At 33.9% G+C, this 27962-nt stretch overlaps 2 protein-coding genes across 6 annotated transcripts; one reads left to right on the top strand and one right to left on the bottom strand.

Moving 5' to 3' along the window:
• The first annotated feature begins 10101 nt into the window (after positions 1–10101).
• On the top strand, positions 10102–14368 carry LOC118031175 (E3 ubiquitin-protein ligase RSL1). Of its 2 annotated transcripts, XM_035035506.2 has the most exons (4): positions 10102–10319; positions 10655–11325; positions 12063–12823; positions 13584–14368. In XM_035035506.2, the coding sequence occupies exons 2-4, from the start codon at positions 10903–10905 to the stop codon at positions 13960–13962; spliced, it is 1563 nt and encodes a 520-aa protein (XP_034891397.1). In that variant the 5' UTR covers positions 10102–10319; positions 10655–10902; the 3' UTR covers positions 13963–14368. The 2 variants fall into 2 exon arrangements, with proteins under 2 accessions (XP_034891397.1, XP_034891399.1); XM_035035508.2 differs by lacking the exon at positions 10102–10319 and having other exon boundaries at positions 10639–11325.
• Positions 14369–16573: 2205 nt separating this feature from the next.
• LOC118031179 (O-fucosyltransferase 23) lies at positions 16574–19108 on the bottom strand. Of its 4 annotated transcripts, none has more exons than XM_035035514.2 (3): positions 18402–19108; positions 18248–18318; positions 16574–18161 (listed from the first exon to the last, which is right to left on the bottom strand). In XM_035035514.2, the coding sequence occupies exon 3, from the start codon at positions 18142–18144 to the stop codon at positions 16804–16806; it is 1341 nt and encodes a 446-aa protein (XP_034891405.1). In that variant the 5' UTR covers positions 18145–18161; positions 18248–18318; positions 18402–19108; the 3' UTR covers positions 16574–16803. The 4 variants fall into 4 exon arrangements, with proteins under 4 accessions (XP_034891405.1, XP_034891404.1, XP_034891406.1 ...); XM_035035513.2 differs by having other exon boundaries at positions 18440–19108; XM_035035515.2 differs by having other exon boundaries at positions 18697–19108.
• Positions 19109–27962: the final 8854 nt, after the last annotated feature.

Here is a 27962-nt window from a genome sequence, read left to right as displayed (position 1 = left end):
CTCTTGCTTTCTCCCCTGTGGGCCTCCATATGGGATTGTGTATTTGACACGTGTAGTCACAATCATGGTGTAATATGCCTGTTTCCTAGTCCAAGTCTTGTCATATCCTTGACCCATCAAACTATTTTCTTTGCATAAAAATACATTTGATCCTTTTGTTTTCTTGGCACCCAAAAGGTTGGTTCTCCATGATGCTTTTCTGCAGTGCTTTACTCTCCTGCTTTGTTCAGCAACATTATTGCTTCCAAAGTGAGGCAGCGGTGCCATCCTATTCATATTATTAATAATTCAGCTAACTATGCAGAGCTCTTGGGTTGTAGTGTCGGAGTGGTCCTCGTTGCTTCCAAAAGCCATCATCACATGCTCTGCAATAATTAAAATTAGGTGACGATCGAGCTTATACTAACTTTCCAATTAATATTGTGTGTGCGCTAATTTGACCAGGAAATTGATGTGATGGAGACAACGGTGTCATGAGCTTGTGGATTAATGCCACCCACCATGCTTGATGCCGTCTTGGCGGCCTAAACCACTTACTAAATCTCTCATTAGACTTTCCTAAGCAATCTCACCTAATATAACTTCCGTATTAGCGATGGAAAAACTAATTATTTTAATTATTGATCAACGTTCGGCCATTCACCTAAAACAATGGATTAGTTCTAACCCAGTGGACGAGATAATCACAACATCAGTAGACTTTTAAGGATACTTCTTGTCTGGTTTGTGTCATTTTCTTTCATTTATGAGATTCCGAAGCCATGCTTTTATCTGTTAACTACTCGTGTCAACCTTGCTAATTGTATGAAGCTAAAGGGCGCCAAACCCTAACTCGGTCTACCATGGCAGCGAAGAGCTAGCTTTCGTGTGACTTGGAATTACGTACTCCCTTCAATCCCGTGAATGACCTAATTAATTAGTATATAAAACTAACAATATTGTTAATTAGCGGCATAAAAGTAAAGCCATCTTGCTTTTGGCATGCAAGTGAAGCCGTTTTTTATTTATTTGTTCTTATCATAGATAGCAACCTGCAAGCAGTGATTTTATGTGGACTGAATTGAACACTTTTATAAACATGAAGGACTATTCAAACATCTCTTATAATGGGTTTTTTTCTCACGACACCACACCCGCCATTGTTGTTTCAATCGAAGCAGTTTCATCCATGTATACTTCGAGTCCAAGGTGAGATAAAAGAGTATAAAATTCGCCAAATATTGATTTATGGGGCCACATGAAAGCAACTTCTGATGATGGAGATTTCTTGCTGGATCTTTAAATGGCTCATGGGACCCTACCAAATTAAGACCTTTTGTCCCTCTACGACCGGCAAAGAATAATTTTAATATTAAGAGAGTGTCCTATCCATTTCGGGCTAGAAGTACATGCATCTATAATCTATTTTTAGTTTGCCCAATCCTCTTCCAGCCTTTTATCTTGAAAACCCAAGAGAGAATGCTATCCTTTCTTATCTTAAAAGCACGTTTTGTTTTCAATTATGTAATGGATGATTGATTCAACACAACCACATTTTGATACTGACCCTTTCCCGTCTTTTTTTATTAAATTATTATCTCACAACAATTTAATCCCAAATATTTCTCGAGGATTAGTATCGAAGGCAAGTACACATCTTGCTTTAAGAAAAGGAAACTTCTTCTCTGTTTCAGTCTCGTCCAAGTCCAACCAAGATATGTTCTTCTTTGTTTAGTTAGAACTCGAATTATTCTTTTTCAAATAATTTTATTCTTTAATTAATTGATGGCTTAGACCATTTGATGCGGTCTGCACACGGCAAGCGAAGCCAGTGATGTTTTGTAGGCCAAGAGAAGTTGAAATCACTAGAAAAATAAAGAATAAAGAGATTGCTGACCCAATTAATTTGAATCAGCATGCACGATGGTCCAATTCGCAGATTAATTGAATTCCCCCTTTCAAAACCAATCTCCCTCTTCGACGTGCTATCTTTTCTTGATTTATTAAAAACCCTACCAATCCTAGTTTGAATTAGACAATATTAGTTGGGAGGTTGTTTTATTTCCTGAAATGATGTTAATCTATCACTTAAATACCAATCAATTAATTGTTAAATAATATTAGTGAGACTTCATGGGTGGGAGAGGCTACGGTATTATGTATTAACTTCGAACCTATACCAGATTGTTTGACTAAAACTTGTTTAATTAAAAAGAAAACAACTAGTAAGTAGACGTGGGATTAGGGATTATTTCTCTAACACTAACCCTTGCTATTCTTTATTTAGCTATCATCATCTCCAACGCTAATTAAACTTTTGGATCAATTGTCTGGCATTTCAACATCAAGTGATGTGAAATCGATGGTGCATCATGGAACACACCAATGGAGAGAGAAGGAAACAAGGGAAAGTCGGGGCTAGAGGACAAATATGAACAACTTAACGTAGGGCAAACATCAATAGACATCTTTAATATATGGACAGCCACCATGACATATCAACATATGTGATTTTATACCTAATATAACAAAGGACATGAAGGCATCCATCAAGTGTCATAGGGTCCATTCTCACACCACACCGAAAGGCCAATTTCTTTTGATAGGTTCCTAGCAAATCCCACACACACCCCATTTGTGATCATGACCCATAGCATCAAATCCTTGCATGAAAAGGAAAGCAAATAAAGGCTATGCAAGGTTCACCTCTATCCTCACCTACAATGACTAAATATATTCTAACGGTTGGTAATAATATTTCGTGTAAGGTTTATATTAAACCTAATTCAGCCCGGTATAAATTGACCGTTTAATTTAAGGACTAAATCTTAGATGAAATTACTAATGGAGCCAAGTTGCGGGTGGATGACACAAATTAATAAACAAGAAAAGATAAAAAGGAAAATATTACAAAAGTGTGTGCGTGTATTTAAAAAGGATATTCAACCTTTGGTGGTGTGTGAGGGTTTTTGGCAATGACGAGTATTTTTATGCACTAGAAGACATAGGCAAGTAGTGGGGGACTGGAGGCCATACATCTCTTAACTTTCATAAAAGAGAGACGTGTGTCGACTGGGCAAAACTCACACGGGGTGGCTAGCAATAATAATGGTCACTGTTGGCAGCTACTGAATACACACCACTCGCCGGCCCCATGAAAACTTACAAATTCAATGTTTTTCCGGTTGACAAAACTCCTTCAATAAAAACAGGAATAATCACATTTTCTCTCGATGCATATCTTTTGTCATTGTCAACATGCCACTGCTGTCAGCGAAAACATGATATGTTATCTCATGGAGTGTTTTGCTTGATTTGTGCAACGTAGGAGAGGGGAGGGAGAGAGATCCATTAGACTAATCTTCAATTTTTAATCCCTTTTGTTATCTCAAATCACTTCAACGTCTATTTATATTTGTATCTACTTAAAGAATTAGGAACCCAACCACCCCGTGTCCCCTTCAAGCTGATTGAAAATCGAGAGAGGTTGTAATGTGAACAAGATAAACCCTAGTAGTTTGATTTTGCTTTTCTTTATAGTCATAATTGACCCGGATGAAAAGAAAAGGGGCAACTTGAAATATCATCATCACACCCTTATGTCATGTGTGTGGATCCTTCCCCCTCCCTTCAAAGTTCAATTATGACAACAAGATGGTAAGATATTAGATTCAACCTCCACACACCACGCATCATGTCCTTTTTATACAAGAAAAAGCTGTGTCTCACCTCTCCTGATAAACATTGATGTATTAATTAATCTGCTGATGTAACGTGCAATGCACATGAATTTGTTGGGGTTTTACTGTGCTAATCTTCTTTGACCTTGCCAGGATAATTTAACTTGAATTCTTGAACAGGTTACTGGTAGTGTTTTTGACAGAAATCTTTAAGCTAATTAAAATTCCATTTCTTCGTGGTGAAGAAAATAAAAGTGAAAGGAAAGGGTTTCTTCTGCTGCTGGCAAGCCATGTGACAGGGAGATTTCAAGTAGGAATAATTTGGGAGCCATAGGGCCGGAGGAAGAGGATGTATTGGCATTTTGTTCACCTTCAGAAAAGGTGAGGAATTATTCTGAAAAAAACTATTCTTAAACATTGGGAGTAGTTTCATTTTTTGACAAAACATAGCCATGTCAATCTCAAGAGGGCAACGACTTAACAGGCTATCATGACAAGCTATTAGCTCATCTCACATGGTATGCGAACTCCCTGCCATCAAAATATGTACTCTCAAAACTGTCATGGTACAACGCTACCCCACCTATTTTATTTGTCAGTTTTTCACAGTGGGCCCCATCTGACACAGAAATAGGATCCCAGTATCTAGGCCCATGTCTGTGTCCTTAATCTTTGAATCTTTGATTAGGGTTTGGGTCCCACTGGTGTAAAGAAACGGAAAGGGGTGTCATAAAAGTAGCTCGCTTCTTCAAGATGGTATCCATTCTCCCTGCACCTGCGTGGGGTTTGAAGGCGATGGCTAGCGGAGAAAGCCAAGCATGAATTATGGACGCAATTAAGAACAATTTAACCCTTGCTGGTCCATCTCTTGGAAATGACGTTGCTTCCTTTGTCCTCTCACAACATACTTTCCCTCCAAGATATGGGCCCTCACAGTCGGATGACAAGTTGTCACATGAAGAGATGCGGAGAGAAAGCCAGCCAGCCATCCATCCATCCATCCTGTGAGCCAAATACGTATAAAAATCATGACTTTTACTTGTTGCATATCCAGTTTTCGGGAACTTTGATGGTTCCTGACATTGGTTTACTTCAGGAAGATGGATTTGGTAAGGATAAGGTGGTGGAGTAGAACCAAAGGTAGGGATGATATGATATTTGAGAGGTATCATTCATTTCTTGGTTGAATTAAAAAAGCCACTAAAGTCGAAGTAATGTATAGAAAGTATAAAACCAGAGAATAAGAAAAGTGACCAGGGAACCAATGGAAACCCATGGTTTCTAGGGTTTGGAAGATGGGTTCTCCCATCATATTCTCCCACTAAACCTTGTTCCATTGATTGGATCTTGAAGATGGCAGCATCAAATTAACCTAGACGGTGCAAAAACTAAATCCATCTTGGTGGGAATGATTATGTCTTGCTTTTTGAAGTTTTTAAAACCCTAAAAGTAGTGATAACCAAAACATAATGTAAATGACTTGGAAGATTTTCTTTATTTTTGATTTTCAGAGAGAGAGATTATGAAGTCTTATTCCTTTCACATTGGGTCTAGTGGGTGCCTTTGACATGTAGCAGAACTGACTTTTCCTTGTAGAGGAACAGATAATCAAGACATGGACATGGTACAATTTCCACTTTCAATTTAAGATTAGTATAAGAGACGGATCAAGGATCATAGATCATGTAAGGGAACACATTAATTGCCATTTATCTAGCTACTTTGGTTGGACTTTCACTTTCTTCTTTTGAATTCTCAGAGGATGACTTGATGATTTTCTTCTTTTTCATGACATATAAATGAGATTCAAAATTGTGGACCGAAAATATGGTTGAAATTAAAATCTAAGTTATTAAGCTAAACTTGGGAGTCAATCCCATACAAGACTTGAATCATAAGTGGGTTAGGTTAATTAAAGTTAATCTAAGTTTTTTTTTAAATTAAAATATTATCATTTTAAATAATAAAAAAAAAACTTGATGAGTTCTAACATGTTAATGTGAATTTGAGTTTTTTATCGAATCAAATTATATCAATTATTTTTAATTTTTTGATAAAACTCATTTTAAATTAGATCTAAATCAATATCTAATGGGCCAGTCCGAATAGATTAATAAATTAAATAATTGATTCGGACCATCTTAGCCCATTTATGTTTTATGAGCTACAAGTCTAAGACAACCATTTGTGGACCTTAATAGCTGTAATCCAGCCCTCTCCTCGGCTAGATTCTAAAATTGAGGCAGAAGAATCAAAGTCACTGTAGCTATTGGATGACTTTTGTATGTACTTGGGCCGCTAATGGCCCATCCCATCTGTATTTTATAGCATGCTTTCTCTTACACAAATCTCAAGGCGCACAACCGCACCATAGTAGAAGAGGGGCACTGGTAATTGTGGCCAAAACTTTCCATCCATAGGACACCCATCTACTTCATCGTTAAGAAAAGGCCAGAAGAATTAACTCCTTTTTCAACCTCTCCATAATGGGACTTAATTTGTATTATCTTAGAAAAATAACAAATAACCTTAACTTCTTAGTTCTCTTCGTAATGTTCTTGATGTTTATTAGCAGATAGATTCGTGTTGTTTTGAGCTGTATATGATAGGAGGTCGTTCTTAGCTACTTTTGGAATTGCAGGTGGTATGGCACTGCTGCATTGATCACCACTGGTATAATTTGCTCAGTGCATCATCTGCTGGGCTCTTGGTTTCCATTGCTGATTTTATGGGTCCAAAGTCGCGAGGCAGCATCAAGCTCCAGACTGAATCTTACGTTGCTGTACCTTTTGGTGCTGGTGGCATGTCTGTAAGTGCTGAATGCGTATGGCATGGTTAAAATTAGTTTCCCATGGAACTATCAAGGCTCCCATGGAGTGTCTTGTCTTCTTTTTGTCTCACGAGCTCTGTTTTTTGTGTGTGATTTCACTACTTTTTCAAGGAAATTGAAGTCTCTTGGATGTTTCATGTCTGGTAGTGAAAGTATGGAGTTGGCCCAGCAAGGAAAGTCTTTGATTTCATATCTGCTAGCAGCAATTGCAATGGGTACTCGAAAGCATGGACTTGCAAACAGTTTCATTTTGAGTCACTTGTAAAACTAAGCTAGCCCATACCTCCATGGCAATTTCCTTGCATTCACTGACAAAAGACCGTCACTTGTAAAACTGCAAACAATTTTAGTCTTAAAACCACATTGGTTTGAATATTTATTTTAAAAAAAGAAAGCTAAGATAATATTGTTTTGGACATATATATATATATATATATATATTGAAGTTGAGTTGGTTGGGTCTCCCGGAATGGTGTATTAAATTGTTGAGAGGAAGATCTATGGAAGGGGCTCAAATTAAACGACACCAAACCTTTTGGAGACCGTTTGGTAGTAAGTTTGAATCTGTGTTTGCTGAAATTTAAAATTTTTTCTTTTTACTAAAATTGAGTTTGGTTTGTACTTTTTTGATCGTTTTGATATGCTGATGTTAAAAATGATTTTTAAAAAATAAAAAACATCATTGGCATGTATTTCGGCATGAAAAGCTATTTAAAAAGCAACCGCTATCACACTACCAAACACACTTTTATTTTGAATTGGATTAATTTTTGGATGCCTTGTGTCACAAGCAAATATATTATATATTATATATGTATGTCCAACGAAGGATCACAAGTTTGGTGGCCATCTTGAATGACTCGTAGACGTATAGGTTTGTGTATTTTATTTCCTGGGCAACCTCTCCCAATTAATAGTGTATGTTTATACCCACCCACCCCAGCTACCAAAAGATTTATGAATTTGTTGCAGAAAGTAGTCGTTAGTGTTTTCAATATTAGAAAACGATTACACGATCGAGAGCAAATCCAAAATAACACATCATCATCTTTGATATTTTTTCCAAACAAAAAAAATACCAAATACAGAAGTTAAAGCAATGTCAAACGGACACAGTCTGTGTATTCGAAGAATTGGATGTTGATTTCTTTCAAACTTGGAAAGTATCGAAAGATTCTTAATCATCAAAACATATCAACCTTCATTTGGTCAAGATTACACACACCAAGGCTATGCTTTTCTTTACACATCTAAGAGCGTGTTTGGCAGTGTGGTAGCGATTGTTTTTCAAATAGCTTTTCGTGCCGAAATACATGCTAATGATATTTTTTCATTTTTTAAAAATCATTTTTGACATCAGCATATCAAAACGATCCAAAAGGTACAAACTGAACTCAATTTTAACCAAAAAAAAAAATTCAAATTTGCACCAAACGCAGGTGCAAACGCAGAGACAAACGGTCTCTAAAGCATGGACGAGGGGAAATTAACAGTGGGAAGGAATCATTTTATAAATATACTCTCAGATATTTGATTCAATTTCAAATGCAAGTCATTTGCTCACTCGGTTCAAGCAAAACTCAAATAATTTAATGGAGGACTGCAGAATCCAAACAGGCTGGTATCAGAGAAATGGGAGACAATAAATGATGATGAAGCACCGAATTGTAGACATGGCTCTCTAACATTTAATGAATTGGTTGGATCAAAGCAAAAACCATTCATTACTCCTTCCACTTCCACAACTTTCTTTGTGGCTATGATGATTCTGATTTTTGTAAAAGGAAGAAAATAAATTGAATAAATCCCAATAAGCTTTGCCAATAATAAATATTATTTCAAAAAAAAATTATATTTAATATGAGTTTAGCAATTTTTATAGACACAAAACTCCTAAATTTGTTAAACATGCTAGATCAAAATAATATAAATATAATAAATATATCACATCTAAAATATTTAAGTTTCACGATTACCCTAATCTAAGATAATCTAGATTTCATGGATGTATCAAATGCAAAATATTTGGATTTGACGATCAGAGTCAGAATCAAAATAAATTTTTAAAAATAATATATTAATATTTTAGTTTTTATTAATAGATTGATATTAAAAATAAATTTTAAAAAATAACAAAAATAATATTTTAATATACTTTTAAATAAAAAATATTTTTAAAAATATTCATTCTTACAGTATAAAACGAGATCTTAATCAACTCCATTTATTACCCCACATCGCGATGGAGTGGTTCAGAAGGCAAAGTGTTTCCATATACTGCGCAGATACACAAAATCAAATACCTATTTTGTGGTATAATTAATAGAAAAGTTAGTGGGTAATCATTATTGTCTCGTTTTTCAAAACTTTAGTTGGAGTATTAGTACAGTATTGATTTTTTTTTATATAAAGAAATGTTTTGGAAGTTGAAAAAGTCAAAACCATAGCCACATTTTTCTTTGATAAAGACAGGTAGCACATGTGCTCTGCCCCCATAATCCAATCTCTCTGGCTCAAGAATCTTTAATTTTATTTTATTGTAATGTTTTGAACTTCATGTTGAAAGATATGTGTTGGTAATTGCGAAACAGAATAATTAATATCCCAACCAAGAGTGATCAGACAATTGGATTAACCACAGTAAAAGGCAGCCAGCATTCACTTTTTGAGTGAGGAAAACAACTATATAATGCATAGTTTTGAAAACTGATTTTACTTGATAAGTTGATCTAGAATCAGTCAATTCAAAATTAAAATTAAGTTAGGTTAAAAAAAATTAAAAATAAAAATTCAATGTGATCCAGTTGACTTATTGAATTGACCCGGTAAGACTTTAATTTTTATTTTTTTTATTAAAATAAGATTGTTTTAATTTTAAAACCGAACATTAATTTTCATTAACATTAGGAGGGGGGGGGGGGGCAGAAAAAGAGGTCTTGTAAAGCCTCTTTATTTCAAGAGTGCTAGTAAACGCATTTGGTGGGCTACACCAAAAAGATTAGGGTTTTAGGGAAGGAAATAGCTGCTCTTGCCATGCTATTCAAGGCCTAGCATGCCTGCTTATTAGACAAAATGGTGAATTTTGCAAAAATCTTCTTAGTTTCTTTTATATTTCTTTATACTGTATTAGAGCTCCGAATACAAAGTATGGATATAATTTCTCAATCCCTGCTAAGAATAGGTTTAATACTATATATATATAGCAAAGTCACAAATTTTTTAAAAAAATTAGAAAAATAACAGATTTTATATCAAAAAAGTTGCGCTAATTCCAAGAATACAACCTTTTATCTTATATATTTTATCCTAATCTCCAATGATTTACTTATCGCATGAAATAAAAATATATAAAAACATTTTTATTGTTTCATATATATATATATATATATATAGAGACCCTTAAAAGCTGTTGTAAAATTGAATGCATTTATTAAAATGATTTCTTTAGCATGATAAAAAATATAAAAAGAAAATAATTGCCTTTAACCTAACTGTTTAATGTAAATTCATGTCAACTGAAGTGTACATGAAATGTAGTAAAGAGAGGAATGCCAGCAAAGCGACAAGAAACACTGGCCTGCCTTCCTTTTCTCTTACTCCATTAACAGTCAACACCACCAACAATAACAGCACCCTCATTGATTCTCTCTGTACTCTCCCTCTCCCTCTCTCTCTCTCTCTCCTTATCCCTTAATCTTTGCCTAATATAAGCAAAGTAGAAAAAGAAAAAGGGCAGTTTGCTTTTATGTCAGGTTAGGGTTTTATTACATCTTAAACAGAGTCAGACACACAAATGGAATCATCACATTAGTTCCACCACAACCAACATGGTATGGAAGCTTCATTTCTTGTCTTTTTAATTAATACCCTTTTGTTATTTTTTAATTTTTTTAATGTTAGGCGTTATCTTTTATGGACTTGGTTCTTTTTAAAAAAGATGGAGAGGTTTTGAGCCGGTTATTGGGTGGATTGTGATTGGTGTTGATGTGATAATGATTTTATCTCTGCTATTTTGGGTGGTTCTTTTTGTATTTTTTTGAGGGTTTTAATGAGCAAAGTTGGAAGCTTTGGATTGATCTGTTAATTGGTGTTATTTTTAGATTTCAATTTAGTATTTGCAGGTTTGAGTTCACTGTTTGACATGCATCTTCTATGGTGATTTTAGGGGGAGTGGATGCTAAAGTTCGGATTTTGGGATCATTTCTTTGATGAGTTTCCCTCAAGTTTAGGGGGAGCTAAGAGATTGCATGTTGTTGATATGGATTTTTCTTTGTGAATGTTAAGAAATAGATGCTGATATAGGGAGTTTTAGGCTGCTTTCTTTCCGGGTTTTTGTCAGAATTTGATATAATCACACCTTGAAGTTATAATTTTGTCGGCTTCTACTGGATTTTTGAGTAAATAGTGTTGAAAATGGAGGGTCAAGCAGCTTTTTGTGATGGGTCTTCAGCAAGTTTAGTTAGGGGGGAAATGAAATTAGAGGAGGACGAGGAAGAGTTTCGTAGCTGTTGTGAAGATGAAGAAGTCTGGAAAGAGATCGAGGAAATAGTGAAGGAAGAGCCGAAGGAAGATCTTGATGAATTTTCAGTGAATATGTTTTTCAAGGGGATGTCAATTGCTGAGGATGGAGACTCTTGTTCTGGGTTCTCTGGAATTGGTGTTGTCATGGAAAGGACCGAACATGTTCCTGTTATTCAGGTGCAAAAGAAGCTTGATTTCTATGTTGAGGAATCTGTTGCTGATTATTTGGCTCTTATGGATGGTCTTGCTGAGGCTATGCAGAATAATATCCGCCGAGTGTATGCATTCACTGACTCTGAGTTGTTATATGGTCAGGTGAGTCTCTCTAATGACAAGATTTGTGTATCCTACTTCTACAATGCAGACACAACTCACTATGATTATGTAACTTGATGAATACCTGAATAAACATCTTTGTGATAAAAGTATTGCCTAAGGATTTTAATTTGTGAAATCACGGTGTGGCTTTGATAGCGTGTTGCTGCATCAAAAGAAAGAAAACAATCTTTGTAGAAATAATTTCTGGCCTTAAAAAAAGAGCTCACGTTACTTTATAACTGTCATTATTATTCACAGTACAAGACCAAGGCATGTTTTTATTTTCCTTCTATAAATCCGGAGCTTTAAAGAATTCCACATTCAGTATTCTGAATAGGGGAAAATATATTTTGGTTTGGTGTAGACTCCTATCTTTAATTTACTGAGCCCAGCTTTATTTGCTATTCTATTAATAGTTGCCTGCTGTTCTTTGATCACTGCAGCCACTCAAGTTTAGGAAAACAAATAGCAGGGGTGATTCTGATTGCTATATGCTGTGTTACTAATTGTCTTCAGTGGAACGAAAATGTAGTTTGATTTTTTTCACCACTGATTTATTCTGGAACAATAAGCTCTTTCTGATTGTAGTATTTATCTCTCATGGCTTTAATATGTGTACTAAAGCATTCACCACCATTTCACCTTGTTCACACCATCTATTGCAACCCTGACACCAAGTATCTTGTCTTGTACATGCTCTCCACGTGGCTTTAGTTGATTTTAACTTCTGACAGATAACAAATGAGGAGAAACTCGAGGTTCCACTTCTGATAGCGCTGAGGCAAAGGATCCTTGAACATGTCAGCAACCTGGAAGCTTTCATTCTGAAACTCAGTCCTAGCTTTGATCTTGAGAGGCCATTACGCTTAGCACAGGTAGCAGTTGGGGTTGTTTCTTTTCCGGCCAGTGGGAGTGAATCCCATGATAACTGTTCTATCTGTTGTGAGGATAAGATATCACCAATGATGATAACAATGAAATGTTCCCACAAATTCTGCTCACATTGTATGAGGACCTATGTTGATGGAAAAGTACAGTCATCTCAAGTACCAATCAGATGCCCTCAGTCAGGATGCAAATATTGCATTTCCATTAATGAATGCAGATCATTTCTTCCTCTCATTTCTTATGGATCCCTGGAGAAAGCCCTGGCTGAAGCTGATATTCTCCATTCAGATAGAATCTACTGCCCCTATCCAAATTGTTCTGTCGTGCTTGATCCTCGAGAATGTTTGTCAGCTAGGGCAAGTTCATCAAGTCAGTCTGGTAATACATGTATTGAGTGCCCTGTTTGTCAAAGGTTTATCTGTGTGGAATGCAGCGTTCCTTGGCATTCTTCCATGAGCTGTGAAGAGTTCCAGAACCTCCCATTAGAGGAGAGGGATGCTACAGACATTACGTTGCATCGTCTGGCACAAAATAAAAGATGGAGGCGTTGTCAACAGTGCCGCAGGATGATTGAGCTCTCTCAAGGTTGCTATCATATGACCTGCTGGTAAGTTACATGGGCTCCTTTTTGGGTTTCTTTCTTTCTTTTGTTTTATTAGATGGTGTGTGGTGTTGTGCTGATATGAAGTTGATTAAATGGTTACAAGTTCATCTGTTAACTCCATGTTTTATTCTTAAAAATTGAGTAATAGAAAGAACCGTGATGCTGGTAATTTATTAACTGTAGAGGCATCTGTTGTGATCCTGATAATGATTTCTCTTCCTCTGCTAACTGTATAATGAAAAGCCTAAAACACCCATATGTTTTTCGTTGTCTCTACCAAATCATTGCAGAAATAATACTTTCAAGAGAGGACATAATTTTGTGAAAGAAGCTTTCATTTAGTTGATACAAGTTACTTGGTCTTGGAGGAATGAAATTTGGCCGCTTTTACTGAGGAGCTTCAACAGGTCATAATATTGACTGCTATTGACACCACAGAACAAGTGGAAATGTTCAAATCCTTTTCTGTCCTAGGCCATCCATGTGAGACAGCTTTGAGGAGACGCTAATGGTTCAGTTTATTTTATGTCTTGAACTTAGGTTGATCAATATAAGTTAACTTACTATTAACCTCCGGTTACATTGATATCATTCTTTGCTTTTGATCGTGTAAATTGGTTTCCATGAATCCTCTGCTTGTGCACATGTAACAATCACTTGCATATTTATGTGTTAAAGTGGTAATAGAGAGCTTGGCTGCATTTGCTTCTTTAACTGCGTGGTTTCTGAAGTTCTTAACTCCAAATCTGCTCTATTTTCCTAGGTGTGGGCATGAGTTCTGTTATTCTTGCGGTGCTGAATACAGGGACAGGCAACAGACCTGTCAATGTGTCTTTTGGGATGATGACAATTCTGAAGATTTGGTCACCCAATCATTTCAAGAATCAGAACAATGGGCATGGGAGACTTTTAATTCACAACCCATGCTTATGGATGCATACTCGGAACAAGAGAGATCGCAGCTGGCACTAATTCAAAGATTCCTTGCTGGGGGTTTCAGTCTGAGTGACCACCATCCATACCAATCTCCACCCCGCTGTACAGACTCATATGTAGATGCGATAAAGGATCTTCATCAGCTTCCTTGGCTTGAGAGGTTTGTCTCTGTAATAAGCGACAATTACTACGAAGACTATATCTAATGAAAGCTAATATAGGACTGCTAATAAACTAGGAAAAAAGTTGCTTATCTTCTCAACAATGCTCAAGGGAGGTAAAAGAGCTTCTCACTCTATTTACTCCATTTGCATTTACATGAGAAGTGCAGAAATTGGCGCTTCCTTTTTCCTTTATAGCCTTTTCATCATCACTGCTGGATGGATGTGTGACCATCTTGAAGGTCCATAAGATGGAAGCAGAAGAATGAATGCTTGATTCATTGCATTCATCTAGAAAGAAACAGAAAATAGATGAAACATTTACTACATTCGTAAATTGAAAGAAAATGAAAAAGATGGTAATCTTTTCCTTTCTCTCTATTGTGAATTCGTGTAATGAAGGGAAGGTTTTACTTTTAGTGGTTGGAAGTTGTTGAAATACGTAGTTAAATCGAGCTTGTTAAACACGCAAAGCAATATGCTTCTCTTGAATAATTGCGGTGTCACTGTTGCATATTTTCTTCCTTAAAAGTCTTTCCTGAGAATTTGGGTATGATATCAAGTGGTTCGTGCTCCCACCTTGGGCAGGTTTGGGAGGGTAGAGCCTCTCAGGATCAGAAACTAAGTACCAAAAGGAGCCTTTTATCAATCACTGTAATATGACAATCTTATCAGTTTGACTCATCATGTTTCCTAAATAAATTTATATAAAATGCTTAAACATATGGTTCAGTTTTGTAATTTCTTCAGTGTAATCAGTTTGGCAAACATCATCCAGAATATTTCAATGCCTAGCGTATAAGATTGCTACCTCTAGGAATTTTCTTAGCAAATATTTACATAAACTGATAAGATCGTACAATTTCCAACAACGGAAGTTCAATCATCTAAAAATCAAGAGAATGGACCAACAAAATTCCTTTGCTGGCTGGACATCATTGGACCCGCTGGAGATTTTGATTCGTTGATGGTTTTTGAGGCAATGCAGTGTTGAAACTAACCTGGTAATGCACTTGGAACATTGGATCATTTGGTCAAACCTAAGTCACCATGAAAAATTGTTATCAATTGAGTCCTCTCATGGAACACGAATTGAAGCATTGGAGTCCACCATCCAAACACAAGAATAAAGAAAGAACCGCATGGAAAAGATGGTCATGAAGCTTTCAAAAAAACTTATTTAGAAGTGTGGTTGTAGTTATTTTTTAAAATATTTTTTATTCAAAAAAATATATTAATAATATTTTTTTATTTTTTTAAAATTATTTTTAAAACCAGCACATTAAAATAATTTAAAAACATAAAAATTATATTAGTTTAAAGCAAAAACAAAAATTTTAATTTTTTTAAAAACGCAGTGCCATAACAAGCACTAAATCAGCGCAACAAAAGTTTTGCCAAAAAAAAACTTCAGTCAACAGTGATTCGGTCTCAAAATCAGGGTTGGGGGAAGAAGTTTTTTCGACTATAATTTTGAAGTAAAAGAAATCTCCTAATCGTCTTCTTGTTGATGGCAGAAGCTTTTCTTTGAGTTCAGCAAGCCAACTGGGGGGAAATGAGGACCGTTTGGTCAAGATAAATCTGGTCAGCACAGAAACATCACGGTGCCGTCTTTTTGGATGCGCACCAGTTGTGACTCTGTCAATTTCGCAAGGCGTACATCCTGCCTTCAGTGCAATAAGCCGCGAGCGGATGATGCACCACCAGCAGATATAGGATTTGAGGCAGGTCTAACTCATGTTTTGTTTGCTCGCAGCCGGGATGAAAATGCGGATGAGGAGATGCTTCGATATGAATTTTCCAAACATGCTCCGATCAAGGATCTTCGACTGGTTAGAGACAGGTTTACTCATGTTTCAAGGGGATTTGCGTTTGTACATTTCCATTCGGTTGATGATGCGACCAATGGAACCACTCTTGATAAGAAAGGGGCAGTTCTTAAGAGAAGAACACGCAAAGAGCATTCTTGGCCCAGGGGAATCAGGATAGACGCAGTCAAGCAGCTGCTGCAATTGAGGCAGCGGCATTTAGACAACAGTATGATGCTGTTGGATGGGCGCTCAAGGAATATAACCCAGATGAAAACCATCGGCCTGTGTGCAGGAGCAAGCTGGTGGAGAGATTACAGTTCAAAAGGATGGTTCAGCTCCACAGCCTGGGTTTTGGTGGGACGAAGCATCTGGTTATTGCTACGATGCTGCTTCAGGCTTCTACTTTGATGGAAAGACATGTATTTCCATCAAAGGGGTTTGGTACTCATATGACCAGCAAACTCACCAGTACATCCCTTTGCTTTCACAGATAACAATGACAATAAAGCATCTGGTTCCAGTTCTGTACGGAAAGGAGATGTTTTTGGGGTGATTTGGAGGAAGAAGAAGGGGAAGAGAGGAGGATGAGAGAGATGAAAGAATCAGCGGAAGAAGAATTATCATCAGCTTTGAAAAATACCAGCAAGAATTATCCCAGATGCTCGGTTGGGAGGTGGGACTAGAGATACTCTTTCGGAAAGTGATCTTGAGGACACCATGTATAGCATCCAAAGATGAGTAAAAATCTTTCAAGAAATGCAGCCATTCATGGTCATTCTTCCAATGGTGATTTAGTACCATAGTTAAACATGTGGAGAAAGTTTGTGTCTAAGGCCCTACGGAACTAAAATATCAATCTCTATGAAATTCTATAAACAAATTGAAAAAATTTAAATATAAGCAACTACAGAAAAGAAAAGTGTACCTAATTTGGTTTATACTGCTATCTTGAAATTCTATATCCTTGACTTTCTTTAGACAAAAAGCTGCCGAAACTATACCAACCAATTTCCACAAGATCTCATTTGAGGTTTCAGAACCAAGTGGCTGTATCGGCGATTTCGTGCAATAATCTTCAACAGGTGATGACATTAGAACCATAGCTGATTGCTTTGAGGCTTGAATCAGACATATTTGTCATCCATTTATGAGGACCATTGGATTCCCCCAATATATTGTATGCATATGAAGGCCATCTTACATCTGCGCCACACGAGCCTGTAACCCCCATTCTAATCATCTTCTGTGTTCTCTCGAGAGCTACGAGGCTTGAAAATGTTGAGAAACTGTTCCCAACAAAAACATCAGCCTTTGAGCAAACTTCATAATCTATTGCTGACTGAATGAGATATGGGTGTTTCTTATAAATTCCATCGACACCGAGTTTATTCTTCTCAACAGGAAGCAAACCTTCCTTCCACCCTGTGAGTATAGAAGAATCTTCAAGAAGACTATCAGCTACAGCGAGATAAACAACAGTAGGACCTTTTAGGCCTCCAATGTTCCCCACTCTCTCCATTATCTCCTGCTTGCTGCTACAGATTTCACTAACATTTAATTTCCGCTCTAACTTCTTGCAGTGAATCATCCAATCAATCTCTATCCTCATGTGAACTGCCACATAAGGCACTGGCTCCAACAGAGAGCTATCAGGACCAAAATCGCTTTGAGAGGAGCCAAATCTGCTGCTCATTTCCTTTCCTACTTCTCTAATCTTTGACACAACTCTATCTGCCTCTCTAGCTATCTCATCGACCAAAACTAAGCATTCAAAGACCCTGGCATAGTCCTTAACAGGCCAATGATCATGCCACAAAAACGGATTCTTCCCAACTATTCTAATTACCTCATATCCATCAAATGGATCCTTGCTAAGCTGTTTCAGTTGATCCAAATCCCTCTCGACAGTCCACTTCCTCCCACTTCCCTTCTGTAGCTCATACACTCCAGTTTGATTCCTAAGGTCTGCATAACTGCCCAACTGCACAAACCCGTTACAGAGGGAATTAAACCTCTCAAATTGGAACACCTTATCAAAGGAAATAGGCTGGAGGCGATCTATTTCCTTATAGAACAGGGAGGCACTTAAACTAGGCATTAGCAGAGTTCGGTTCAGCATTCTAGCAGTTAGACAAGCTCTTGCAAATGCTATCTTTTGATTGTTCAGTCCCCATACTATCTGAGGAACTTCCAAGAATTTATCTTTGCGAATTCCATTATCAGAATCCAAGGACAAAGACCGGCTATGAACCAAATCATGATTATTTTTATCTATCCCACCATAACCAGAGAATGAAGGAAGCAGCACAACTCTAAGAAACAGAGCAATGACAATCAAAGCAAGACCTTTACATGTTATAGAATTCCAGTTTCTCCCGAAGAACATCTGATACTTGCAATTAGAGGCGAAGTCCATTTTAAGATTCACCTCACCTACCAATCAAACACCCATATAATCAACATTCTTGCTGACAGAATCACAAGCAACCCAGTTCAGTTACAAGCGGATTAGGACATACCCCAAATCAATAATCACTCTAAACTTGAATAATCACAGCTTTCTAATCCCATCTCTGGAAATCATAAAATCCTGCAAGACCAAGAGAAGGAAAAAATCATCAGAATCAATTTAAACATTACAATACAGAATTTTTCTACATAATGCATACGCACCACATCCGAATAGCATTGAACCTGTGACTGATACCTACCATATTACAGCTTAAGAAAGACTGGCAGGCTATTCAAGCTCATATGTCAGCTTCAAAGCAAAGCGGCAAGAAGCATGTGACACCATTGAAAAAACAAACAGGCACACTTATAAAGATCAGAAACCAATAAAGCCCATATCTTTTCTCAGTCAATGGCGTGGATAGCAACAACAGATAATCCAAAAGAACAATGGATACAATGCCAAGCTACAAGAAAGAAAGAGACAAATAGAAACAGATTTTGCATGACGCGTCACCTTTGAAATCTGAATCTCTGGTACCGAGATAACAAAGTGCTTCCAAGAAAGGTACAATCTTTTCAATCCAAATTGGTGTGAAAGAACAAAAAGATTCAGGATTTTCTTTAAAGCCGCAGAACCCAAAAGAGAGCCAACAAGAAGAAGATAAAAAAAGATGGTGATCATGCATGAACAGGAATCTGAAAAGGCCTGAATTCCCTTGAACCAAAAGCTAGACAACCCATCAAAATCATGACAACCAAGAACACTATGTCACCCTAAAAAAAGAATTTAACAACCGAAAAAAACAGCCAGAGAGGATTCACACATCATTCATTATTTTATTTTTAGCACTGCTTAGTAATTATAATTTCCCATGAAAAATAAATAAATTGGGACTAGACAAGACAAGAGTGGAGGGCATTTTGCTGACAGTGGGACCTGAGGCAGGTATATTTTGCACAGAGCTTGGGGTGGCCTTTACTTGTATGTAGGTTACCCATAGTGGCCGCAGTCTGAAACATACCAAACAGTCCTCCAATACAAGGGCACATTCTTCGGAAGGGTATGTTTCGAGGCTTAAATTTTCAGTACTTGTAAGGGTTTAGATCAAAGTTATAATAATAACCCAGTACAGAGTTTGACTCGGTTAAAGGCTCTCGTCATGGGTTGATCAGTAGATGGATTTATTTTAAAACAACATAGTTTTATATTTTTTAAAAAACGAAAACATCATTATTTTAAATAAAAATTATAAAAAAAATCTTTAAAGCTAACTCAGCTATAATACTAGAATAGTGCTATATTACGAAAACACCATTTTCATTTTGTGTATGGATTGTTTGACTAGTGATATTGAATAATAATAAAAATTAAAAAAAAAAATGTGGACTCCACATGTGGTGTAAGGCATGTGAATGCATGTTACTTCCAGCCATCCAAAATATTTTTTTTATCAGGGTAGTTGGCTACTTGCAATCCTGTTTTATGCACCAGAAAAATATAGCTGGCCAGTTGCTGTTTTTTCTTTATATAGTATGTGTTTGTCATTTTTCACCCGTGTAGAATCAGACACTGATTGGTTAAAATTTAATTTTATTTATTTAAAATTTAATTTTTTATGTTTTTTTTTATAATTTTGATGTATTGATATAAAAAATATTATTTTAATGTATTTTCAAGTGAAAAATACTTTAAAAAACAACCACTAAAAAACACCACCTTTATTTTTTATATATATATTAACGTGGGTGTCTGAGCTAACTTGTATGTACCTCGACTAATTTCATGGGTCTTGAAATTACATATAAATCTCTAATGATCCTAAAATTTATAGAACTTAAACTTATAATTTTTAAAAAAACAAACTCAAAACTTGACAAATTAAATTATAGCTCTTAAAATGACACCACCTTGGTTGTTTTGATGCTCTCTGGTGTATCTAATTCATTTAGTTCTTGGGCACATTGCTATATCAATGCTTACTTGACTTCAGATTCAACAGCATTTAGATGATTCGCGTAGTGGTTGGATCATTGTGTAGTTAATTTTTGTATTTCTTTTTAAATTAAGTTTTTTAATATTTTTAAATCATTTTAATATATTATTATTATTAAAAAATAAAAAATATATTATATTAATATATTTACAAATAAAAAATAATTTAAAAAAACAATCTAAACACTCCTAATTTTGACAGCTACAAAGCTGGAAATTAGGTGGCCTCCCCCCCCTCCCCCTATGGGCCGATATGTGAGCTTATACATATTTTAAGCAAACCCATGATGAGTGTTTTCTTAGCCGAGAAGACAGCTCATAGCAGCAAAAGAAGTCTTAAAGGACAGGTATTAAAAACTACCACCTTGTGCTGGAGCAAAACGAGTCGAGAGGGTCTTGGAGTAGGAGTGAGAAAAAAATTGAAAAATTAATTAAATTGAAAAAATTAAATTATAAAAAAAACCAATTAAAATTTTAAAAAAATTAAGAAGTTGGTTTTAGTTTTATAAGCCTAAAATCAAAAAAACCGAATAAAACTCAAATTGAAAAAACTGAGCCAAACCGAAAAAAATCAAGTCAAATTGAGCTAAACTGAGTCAAACTGAAAAAACATAGTCAAACCAGTTTAAACCAGTTTTTGTTCTAAAAACGAATTGAATCGAAATCGATCGGTTTGAACTAGTTTCGATTCGGTTTCAGTTTTTTATAAAAAAAATCGGTGTAATTATTTTTTTATAAAAATCAAAACGAGCTGAAAATAATCATCCCTAAAAAAGACATGCTTTGAACTTTCTTTGTGTTTCTAGTGTTAAAAAACTTAAGATAGTATTTGATTATGTTTTGAAATAAAAATAATATAAAATTATTTTAAAAATATCATAAAAACATGATTCTGAAGTTTTTGTTTATGTTTTTTCAATCAATTTATATCCTTTTATATCGGACACAATCTGAAGTAACAATGAGAGATTTTTTCATTAGTTTCTTGTAATTTGAAGGTAGGTGACTTGTCTTTAATGATATCCCAAGATGGAATTAATTTTAATAAATACAAGCCTAATCCAAGGATTAACATCAGCTAAACTTGTACTGAAAAATATTGTAGATACATGCTTATTCACATTGTTTATCGAAATAATGTAATGATGCAATTGCCAGTAGCTGGAAAACTTAAAATTAATAATTAAAAGCATTAAAGTTTTTACATCCAGTTCAGATCTAGATTCCGAATTTCGAATTGTTTGGGTTATTTTTTAAGAAAAAAATTAAAATATTATTTAAATAAAAAAATTTAAAAATTAATGAATTATAACCAGATTTTATCAGATCATATCAGATTATTTTTTTCATATTCTTTTTTAATCTGGACGGTTCTAGCTCCGAATTAACCAAATTCTAGATTAATTATTTATACTAGACCGGATTTTAAAATTATATCCGGACTTTGACGTGACATGATGTGGCGCAAGCGTCATTTTGAAACTCATTTTAAAATAAGGGTGTTTGGGAGTGTGGTAGCGGTTGCTTTTCAAATAGCTTTTCGTGCTGAAAAGCATGCCAATAATGTTTTTTCATTTTTTAAAAATTATTTTTGATATCAGCACATCAAAACGATCTAAAAAATACAAACCACACTTAATTTTTATAAAAAAAATTTTGAAATTTTGTAAAAAATGCGTTGCACCGCAGTGCCAAACAGCCTATAAAGAGACGAATAGAATAAGAACCAAAGAAAAGAAAATTTGATTGAAAAATGGGAAAAAATTGAACACGGAACACCATTCTTCCGCCGCACACTTTTGACTTTTAAAATTGAAGATTGAGTGTTAGCTTGATGATAGTTACCATCATGAAAGTAAAGCATCAGCTTTGGATAGCATCAAGCCACTCTCCTCCTTTTCTAATACTATTTTATATTCAAAAACTTTTCAACAGAAAAACAATAATAATATTGTAGTGCATAATCGTACAGCTTGTTTGTCGTTTCGACTTTCGATTTGAAACTACATTTAGATATCTTTTAAAAACTATTAAATTAATTATTTTAGTATTTTTTTTAATAATTTTGATATATTAATTTTATAAATAAAAAAATATTATTTTAATATATTTTAAAATAAAAAATATTATTAAAAAGCATTTTATATTCATCTAGCTACTAGATTTTATTAAAACAACAACAAAAAAAATTTAAAATAATATTTTGAGCATGTTTGGTTTTTAAAATGTTTTTTTATTTTAAAATAATATTTTTTTTATTTTTAAAAAATTATTTTGATATTAATATAGAAAAAATATCTAAAAATAAATAAAAATTAATTAACTAATTAATTAAATTTTTTTCAAAATATAATCTCAAACACAGGGATGGTGGACCAATTGAAAGGACAGAGCCACCAGTCCAGCATCAAATAATAGTGGCAAGTAATAAATCGTACTGAAAAAGACACCGGCAGGAGAAAAGATGGTATGTCCGCCCAAACTGTGAGTTCGAGAGTACGGACCTGCCACGTGGACGATATATTACGATTTTATTTGTTTGCCCATTTTTTATATACTTTAATAGTTTGATTTATTACGGTCCGGCCATTGAACAGGAGATCGTGTCCAAGAACTGGCTATTCTTGGCAATTGGCTGAATGGATGTTTCTTTTGCAGTGCCTTGCGTCTTTTGAAATTATGGTATAATATATATTTTTTAATAGTTTTTTATTTGAAAATATCCTAAAATGATTTTTTAAATTTTTTTATATTAATACATTAAAATTATTTAAAAATACTAAAATAAATACAAATTTAATGATTTTTCATGCTAAATATACTTTTAAAAAGCAATTTTAAACTCGCTATCATGCACCCCTACAGTTGGGTGGGCAAGCTCTCATGCCTATCTCTTGTCACCATCGATGAGTTGGTGGCAACTTCAGTATTTTTCCTGCCTTGAAGCAATAAAAAAACCCGTGAGATTTTACAATCTCTTTTGCATTGTCTGGCAAACTCTGGCACGTGGTGGTTAACACTTGCTGCGAAGGTCCTTTTGGTACCAGACCATGCCTGACTTGTTGGGCAGACAGTCCGGCGGTGTTTTTTTTTTAATGTAGATGTCCGGGTCAGCTTATACGCACTGCGACTAATCTCACGGCTCACTGAACATCCTACAAACTCAGTGAGCATGTAAGGCACCGCGAGAGTGACAAGCGTGCACGGTGAGGTTTGAACCTAGAATGCAGAGAAAAGGAACAAGTATCTTCAACTGCTGGGCCAAGAGCTCAAGTGCCCGGCCATACATTTCTTGATTCTCTTGCTTCATGTAAACAAGAAAAAAACCATCTTGGTTTTAATAGATGTTGTCTTCTTCTTCTTCTTTGTTTCAGGTTTGTGGTTGATTTTTATTTTAAAATTATTTTAATATACTAATATTTAAAATAAAAAATATTATTATAAAGACTGCAACAAATTTCAAAGTTATTAGAATAAAAATTAGTTCCGTTACAAAATTAAACTAAAATGGACTTCTTTTTTTCATATTCTATTATTCTTTATTTAATTTGAAATTTAATAATTAATGTTCTATCCATCAAGTCTTGAATATCTATCACCCAGATATTATTTGTTATGCAGCATAATAAACACGCGCGCCCGCGTGTGTGCGAGAAAAAGTATTGGAGTTGTGATTGTGTTTTGGATTAGATTTAATAATATTAATATCTTATGAAACAATATAACTATTAAAAAAATTCATCAATTCAAATCAATATAGGTCAGTTAAATTCAAATTATAACATAACAGAGAATTTAGACAGATATTTGGAGAGAGAAAAGAGACAATAGTTAAATTATCACAGAGTTTAGAATGATTAGAAAGCCAGTGATGATGGCTTGTAAGGAAAGAATGAAAAAAGTTATTGCTATTTGCAGAGGAATATTAGTTCTTTGCTTGAGAATTTTTAGTGGGCTGGCTCAAACTCTTTTACCAGGACCAGCCCATGTTCATTAAAGCCTAATATGTCCTTCAGCAACCAGCCCATGAAAACAAAAAGAAAGACATTTTAATATTTTATGATTTAAAATAGTTTTAATATATGATGCTAAAAAAAAATTAAAAAAAAATTTAATAAATAAAAAAATATTTTAAAAGACTGCCACTCTCACAATCTTAGTAAACTCAAACTTATAATGTATGGAATATCTATAATCAAGAATATCTATATACAGTTACATCAAAAAATAAAAGTCAAATATCAAAAGCACCTTGTTAATTAGAAAAGGTTAAATTGATAATTCCAAGAGTCACTCAGCCGAGCTCGAGTTGATGTTATAATTTTAAATAATTTTAATATACTAATGTTAAAAATAAATTTAAAATAAAATAAAATAAATATTTTAATAAATAAAAAAAATATTTTAAAAGACTGTCACCATCACAATCTTAATAAACTCAAACTTATCATGTATGGAATATCTATAATGAAGAATATCTATATACAGTTTCATTAAAAAAATAAAAGTCAAATATCAAGAGCACCTTGTTAATTAGAAAAGATTAAATTGATAATTCCAAGAACCACCCAGCAGAACCCTGAGTTGATCTTAATAGACCAGGGTTATGATAGCTTTACATAAAGGACAAAAAAAAAAAAAGAGCTAAGAAAGTAGACCAAATACAGGTAAATCATTAAAGGGCAGGTGAAAGAATCAATCTTGATTATTATTGCCGTTGTTGTGGGTAATTTGCTTAGATTGTGCATCAACAATCAATTATATTTAATTGCAGTATACTTTTATATTTTTAAAGTATGTTTAAAAAAAAATTAAAAAAATATTTATTTATTTATTTATTTATTTTAAATTAATATATTTTTTGATGTTTTGAAATCATTTTAATGTACTAATATCAAAAATAATATTTTAAAAATAAAAAAAATAATTTTAATATATTTATAAGTGAAAAGGACATGAAAAACTAATTGCAAACATATTTTCAAATAGATCATCAGATAGTTGTGTTTGAGAGAGTGAAAAATTTCTTATCAAAATAATTTTTTTATTTAAAAATATATTAAAATATTTAAGATTGTAGAATAATATGTTTTTTAAAATAGATTTTTATTTAAAAATAAATTTAAATAATTTTTTGTTAATAGCAATAGATAAAAAATATATATATAAAAAAACAATCTAATTCTTTTTCAAATCAAGAATACTATTGAAAAAACATAAGAACAGAGGCAGACCTGTGTAAAACACTGTCTTAAACATGTAAAATATAAGTTGAAAACCTAACCACGGGAGAAATTCGGAAAATTTCTAATTTTTTTTTTTACTAAAATTAAGTGTGATTTATATTTTTTTGGATCGTTTTGATATGCTGATATCAAAAATAATTTTTGAAAAATAAAAAAATATTATTGACATGATTTTTAATATTAAAAACTATTTAAAAAAAAAATCGTTACTACATTTTCAAACACCCTCTAAAACGTACCTTGCTCCTGCCGCCTCCTTTGAACTGGTCAATGGCTTTTGGGATTTCACGAGGTCACGATCCATCAATCAATCTACAAATCACCAAGAATTCTTTATGAACTCGAAGTTTATTGACTAAAATGGGGTTTCCTGGCAACACAAAAGGAAGAAAAAAATTGAAGTTACAGAGACCAAAGAGTCATTTGCGCGCTGTTTCTGGGCAGAGCACACGGAGAGACCAAGAAAGTCTAAAGCTTGGAACAATCGATGTTCTGTTGTGTTTGGATAGGCGTGTGAGGCTGTGTTTTTTCAACTTGTTAATAAATATTTTTATTTTTATCCACGTACATAGCACGATGGACGTCGTGTGCATGTTTAGTTTTTCTAGGAGATATTAAGATTTAATTAAATAAGAATTAAATATATTGGCTAATAAATAATTCAAATATTACCATCATAGACAAAGAATAAGAATAAAAAAATCTACACACTTCGCATAAAAAGAGCAGACGTGACATTCACTTTTGATACATTCAAAGAGAATGTTTTAATTTTACACCGAGACTTGTAGCACGGCGGTGATAAAGGGTTTTCTTTGACTTTGCATTCTGGGTTCAAGCCTCAGCGTATACGCATGTCATCCTCACGGTATCTTACATGTTCACTGGGTTTGCAGGATGTTCAGTGAGCCGTGGGATTAGTCGTGGTGCGCGCAAGCTGGCCCGGACACCCACATAAATCAAAAAAAAAAAAGAGAATGTTTTAATTTTATTGTGTTTGTTATTACAGTAATTGTTGTTGTCGTAATTTGAAAAAAATTATTTTATAAAAATTATTTTTAAATATGGTTGGTTTATAAAAATATATATTTGATTAAAACTGTGGTTGAAATTGAGATTGAACAAAAAGTAGTTTAATGTGTTTAGTTAAAATTGCTTTTGAAATTGAAGTTATAAAATAATTTTAAAAAATATATATTAATATTAATGGCTTTTAATTTAAATATTGTAAATTTAATTATTACTATTATATCATGAAATAAATAATACTTTTATATAAAATATTTGTTTAACACTATTTTTTCAAATAAAAAACAATTAAAAATAATAAAAAAAATTTATTAGGTCGGACCCTGTTCAATGCATTTTTAGCTTTAAATTGGACCGGTCTTGTCGGAAAAAAACTCATAAACAATGGAGTTCCACTTTTCAGGAAAGAAAACCATGAACAACAATATTCATGAGTTTTCCAGTTCAAGAAGCATCTCTTGAACTGGAAACCTTTGCTGCTTCTTGGAAACCTGTGGCTATGCCATAATTAATATTAGACCCCATTGCTATAAATTTAATATGTGAGCATGACCTAACAATTAAGTTGATGTGTTTGTTTCAAACACAGAAGCAACCACGCAACCAAACAGACTTGTAAAATAATTCCTTCTATGATATGTTTAAATAATTTTATTTTTTTTTAAATATGGATTTCATGACTCCATAGCTTTAATTCAAAGCGATGTGTAGCCTCTTTTTGTTAGAAAAGGCATGATGAACAACTTTCCTCGAATAACAATAACAATAAACGTTAGTCTAGTATTCTTCACTCCTTTTATAAAAATAATATGTAGAATATTCCTGCCTAGGAACCAAATTCCTGTAAGAGAAAATCCGCGTCATACATTGCTAAGTAGAGGTCTACTTTAAAGACTATATTATAAGACAAAAGAATCTCTATGCAGATTTAGGGTGTATATGTCATTGTATTTTGGAAGGATTTTAAAAAATATATATTTTTTTAATTTTTTTATTTTAAATTAATATTTTTTAACGTTTTCATATTATTTTGATATACTAATGTTAAAAATATTTTAGAAAAATAATAAAAATATTATTTTAATATATTTTAAAACAAAAAAATATATTTTAAAAAAATAATCACTACTATTTTTTTAACACGTAAGAATATAGAAAGCATGGCCAGAATACTTGGTTTGTTGAAGTTGGTGTGGCATTCACACATTGGATTCGAAAAAACAGCCATATCAATCTGGAATAAGTCCCCACACTAACTAGCTTAAGTTATAAAAATTCTCTTTTCATTTCACATTATCATATTCCGTCTCCATGTTGACATGTATTGAAGTCTTATCAACAATATTTCTTTAGTGCTTGTTTGCCAAGAAAACTTTTAAAAAACTAAAATAATATTGTTCTAACTTTTAAATCAATGGGTTATTAAATCAAGCTGAGTTTAATTACTATAATATATTCTAAACTTATTGCAAACCTTCACAACATATAGTGAAATCATAGATAATGGCACTA

The sequence above is a fragment of the Populus alba genome, chromosome 12 (genome assembly GCF_005239225.2).
Source record: "Populus alba chromosome 12, ASM523922v2, whole genome shotgun sequence".
Lineage (NCBI taxonomy): Eukaryota > Viridiplantae > Streptophyta > Magnoliopsida > Malpighiales > Salicaceae > Populus > Populus alba.
This window is presented reverse-complemented; position numbering and strand designations above follow the sequence as displayed.

Excerpts from the sequence above, each read along its gene's own strand:
- LOC118031175 (XM_035035506.2), top strand. The coding sequence starts at position 10,903 with ATGGAGGGTCAAGCAGCTTTTTGTGATGGGTCTTCAGCAAGTTTAGTT. Across the intron at positions 11,326-12,062 it reads CTGAGTTGTTATATGGTCAG|ATAACAAATGAGGAGAAACT; the intron begins GTGAGTCTCTCT and ends AACTTCTGACAG. Across the intron at positions 12,824-13,583 it reads TGCTATCATATGACCTGCTG|GTGTGGGCATGAGTTCTGTT; the intron begins GTAAGTTACATG and ends CTATTTTCCTAG.
- LOC118031179 (XM_035035512.2), bottom strand. The coding sequence starts at position 18,144 with ATGGACTTCGCCTCTAATTGCAAGTATCAGATGTTCTTCGGGAGAAAC.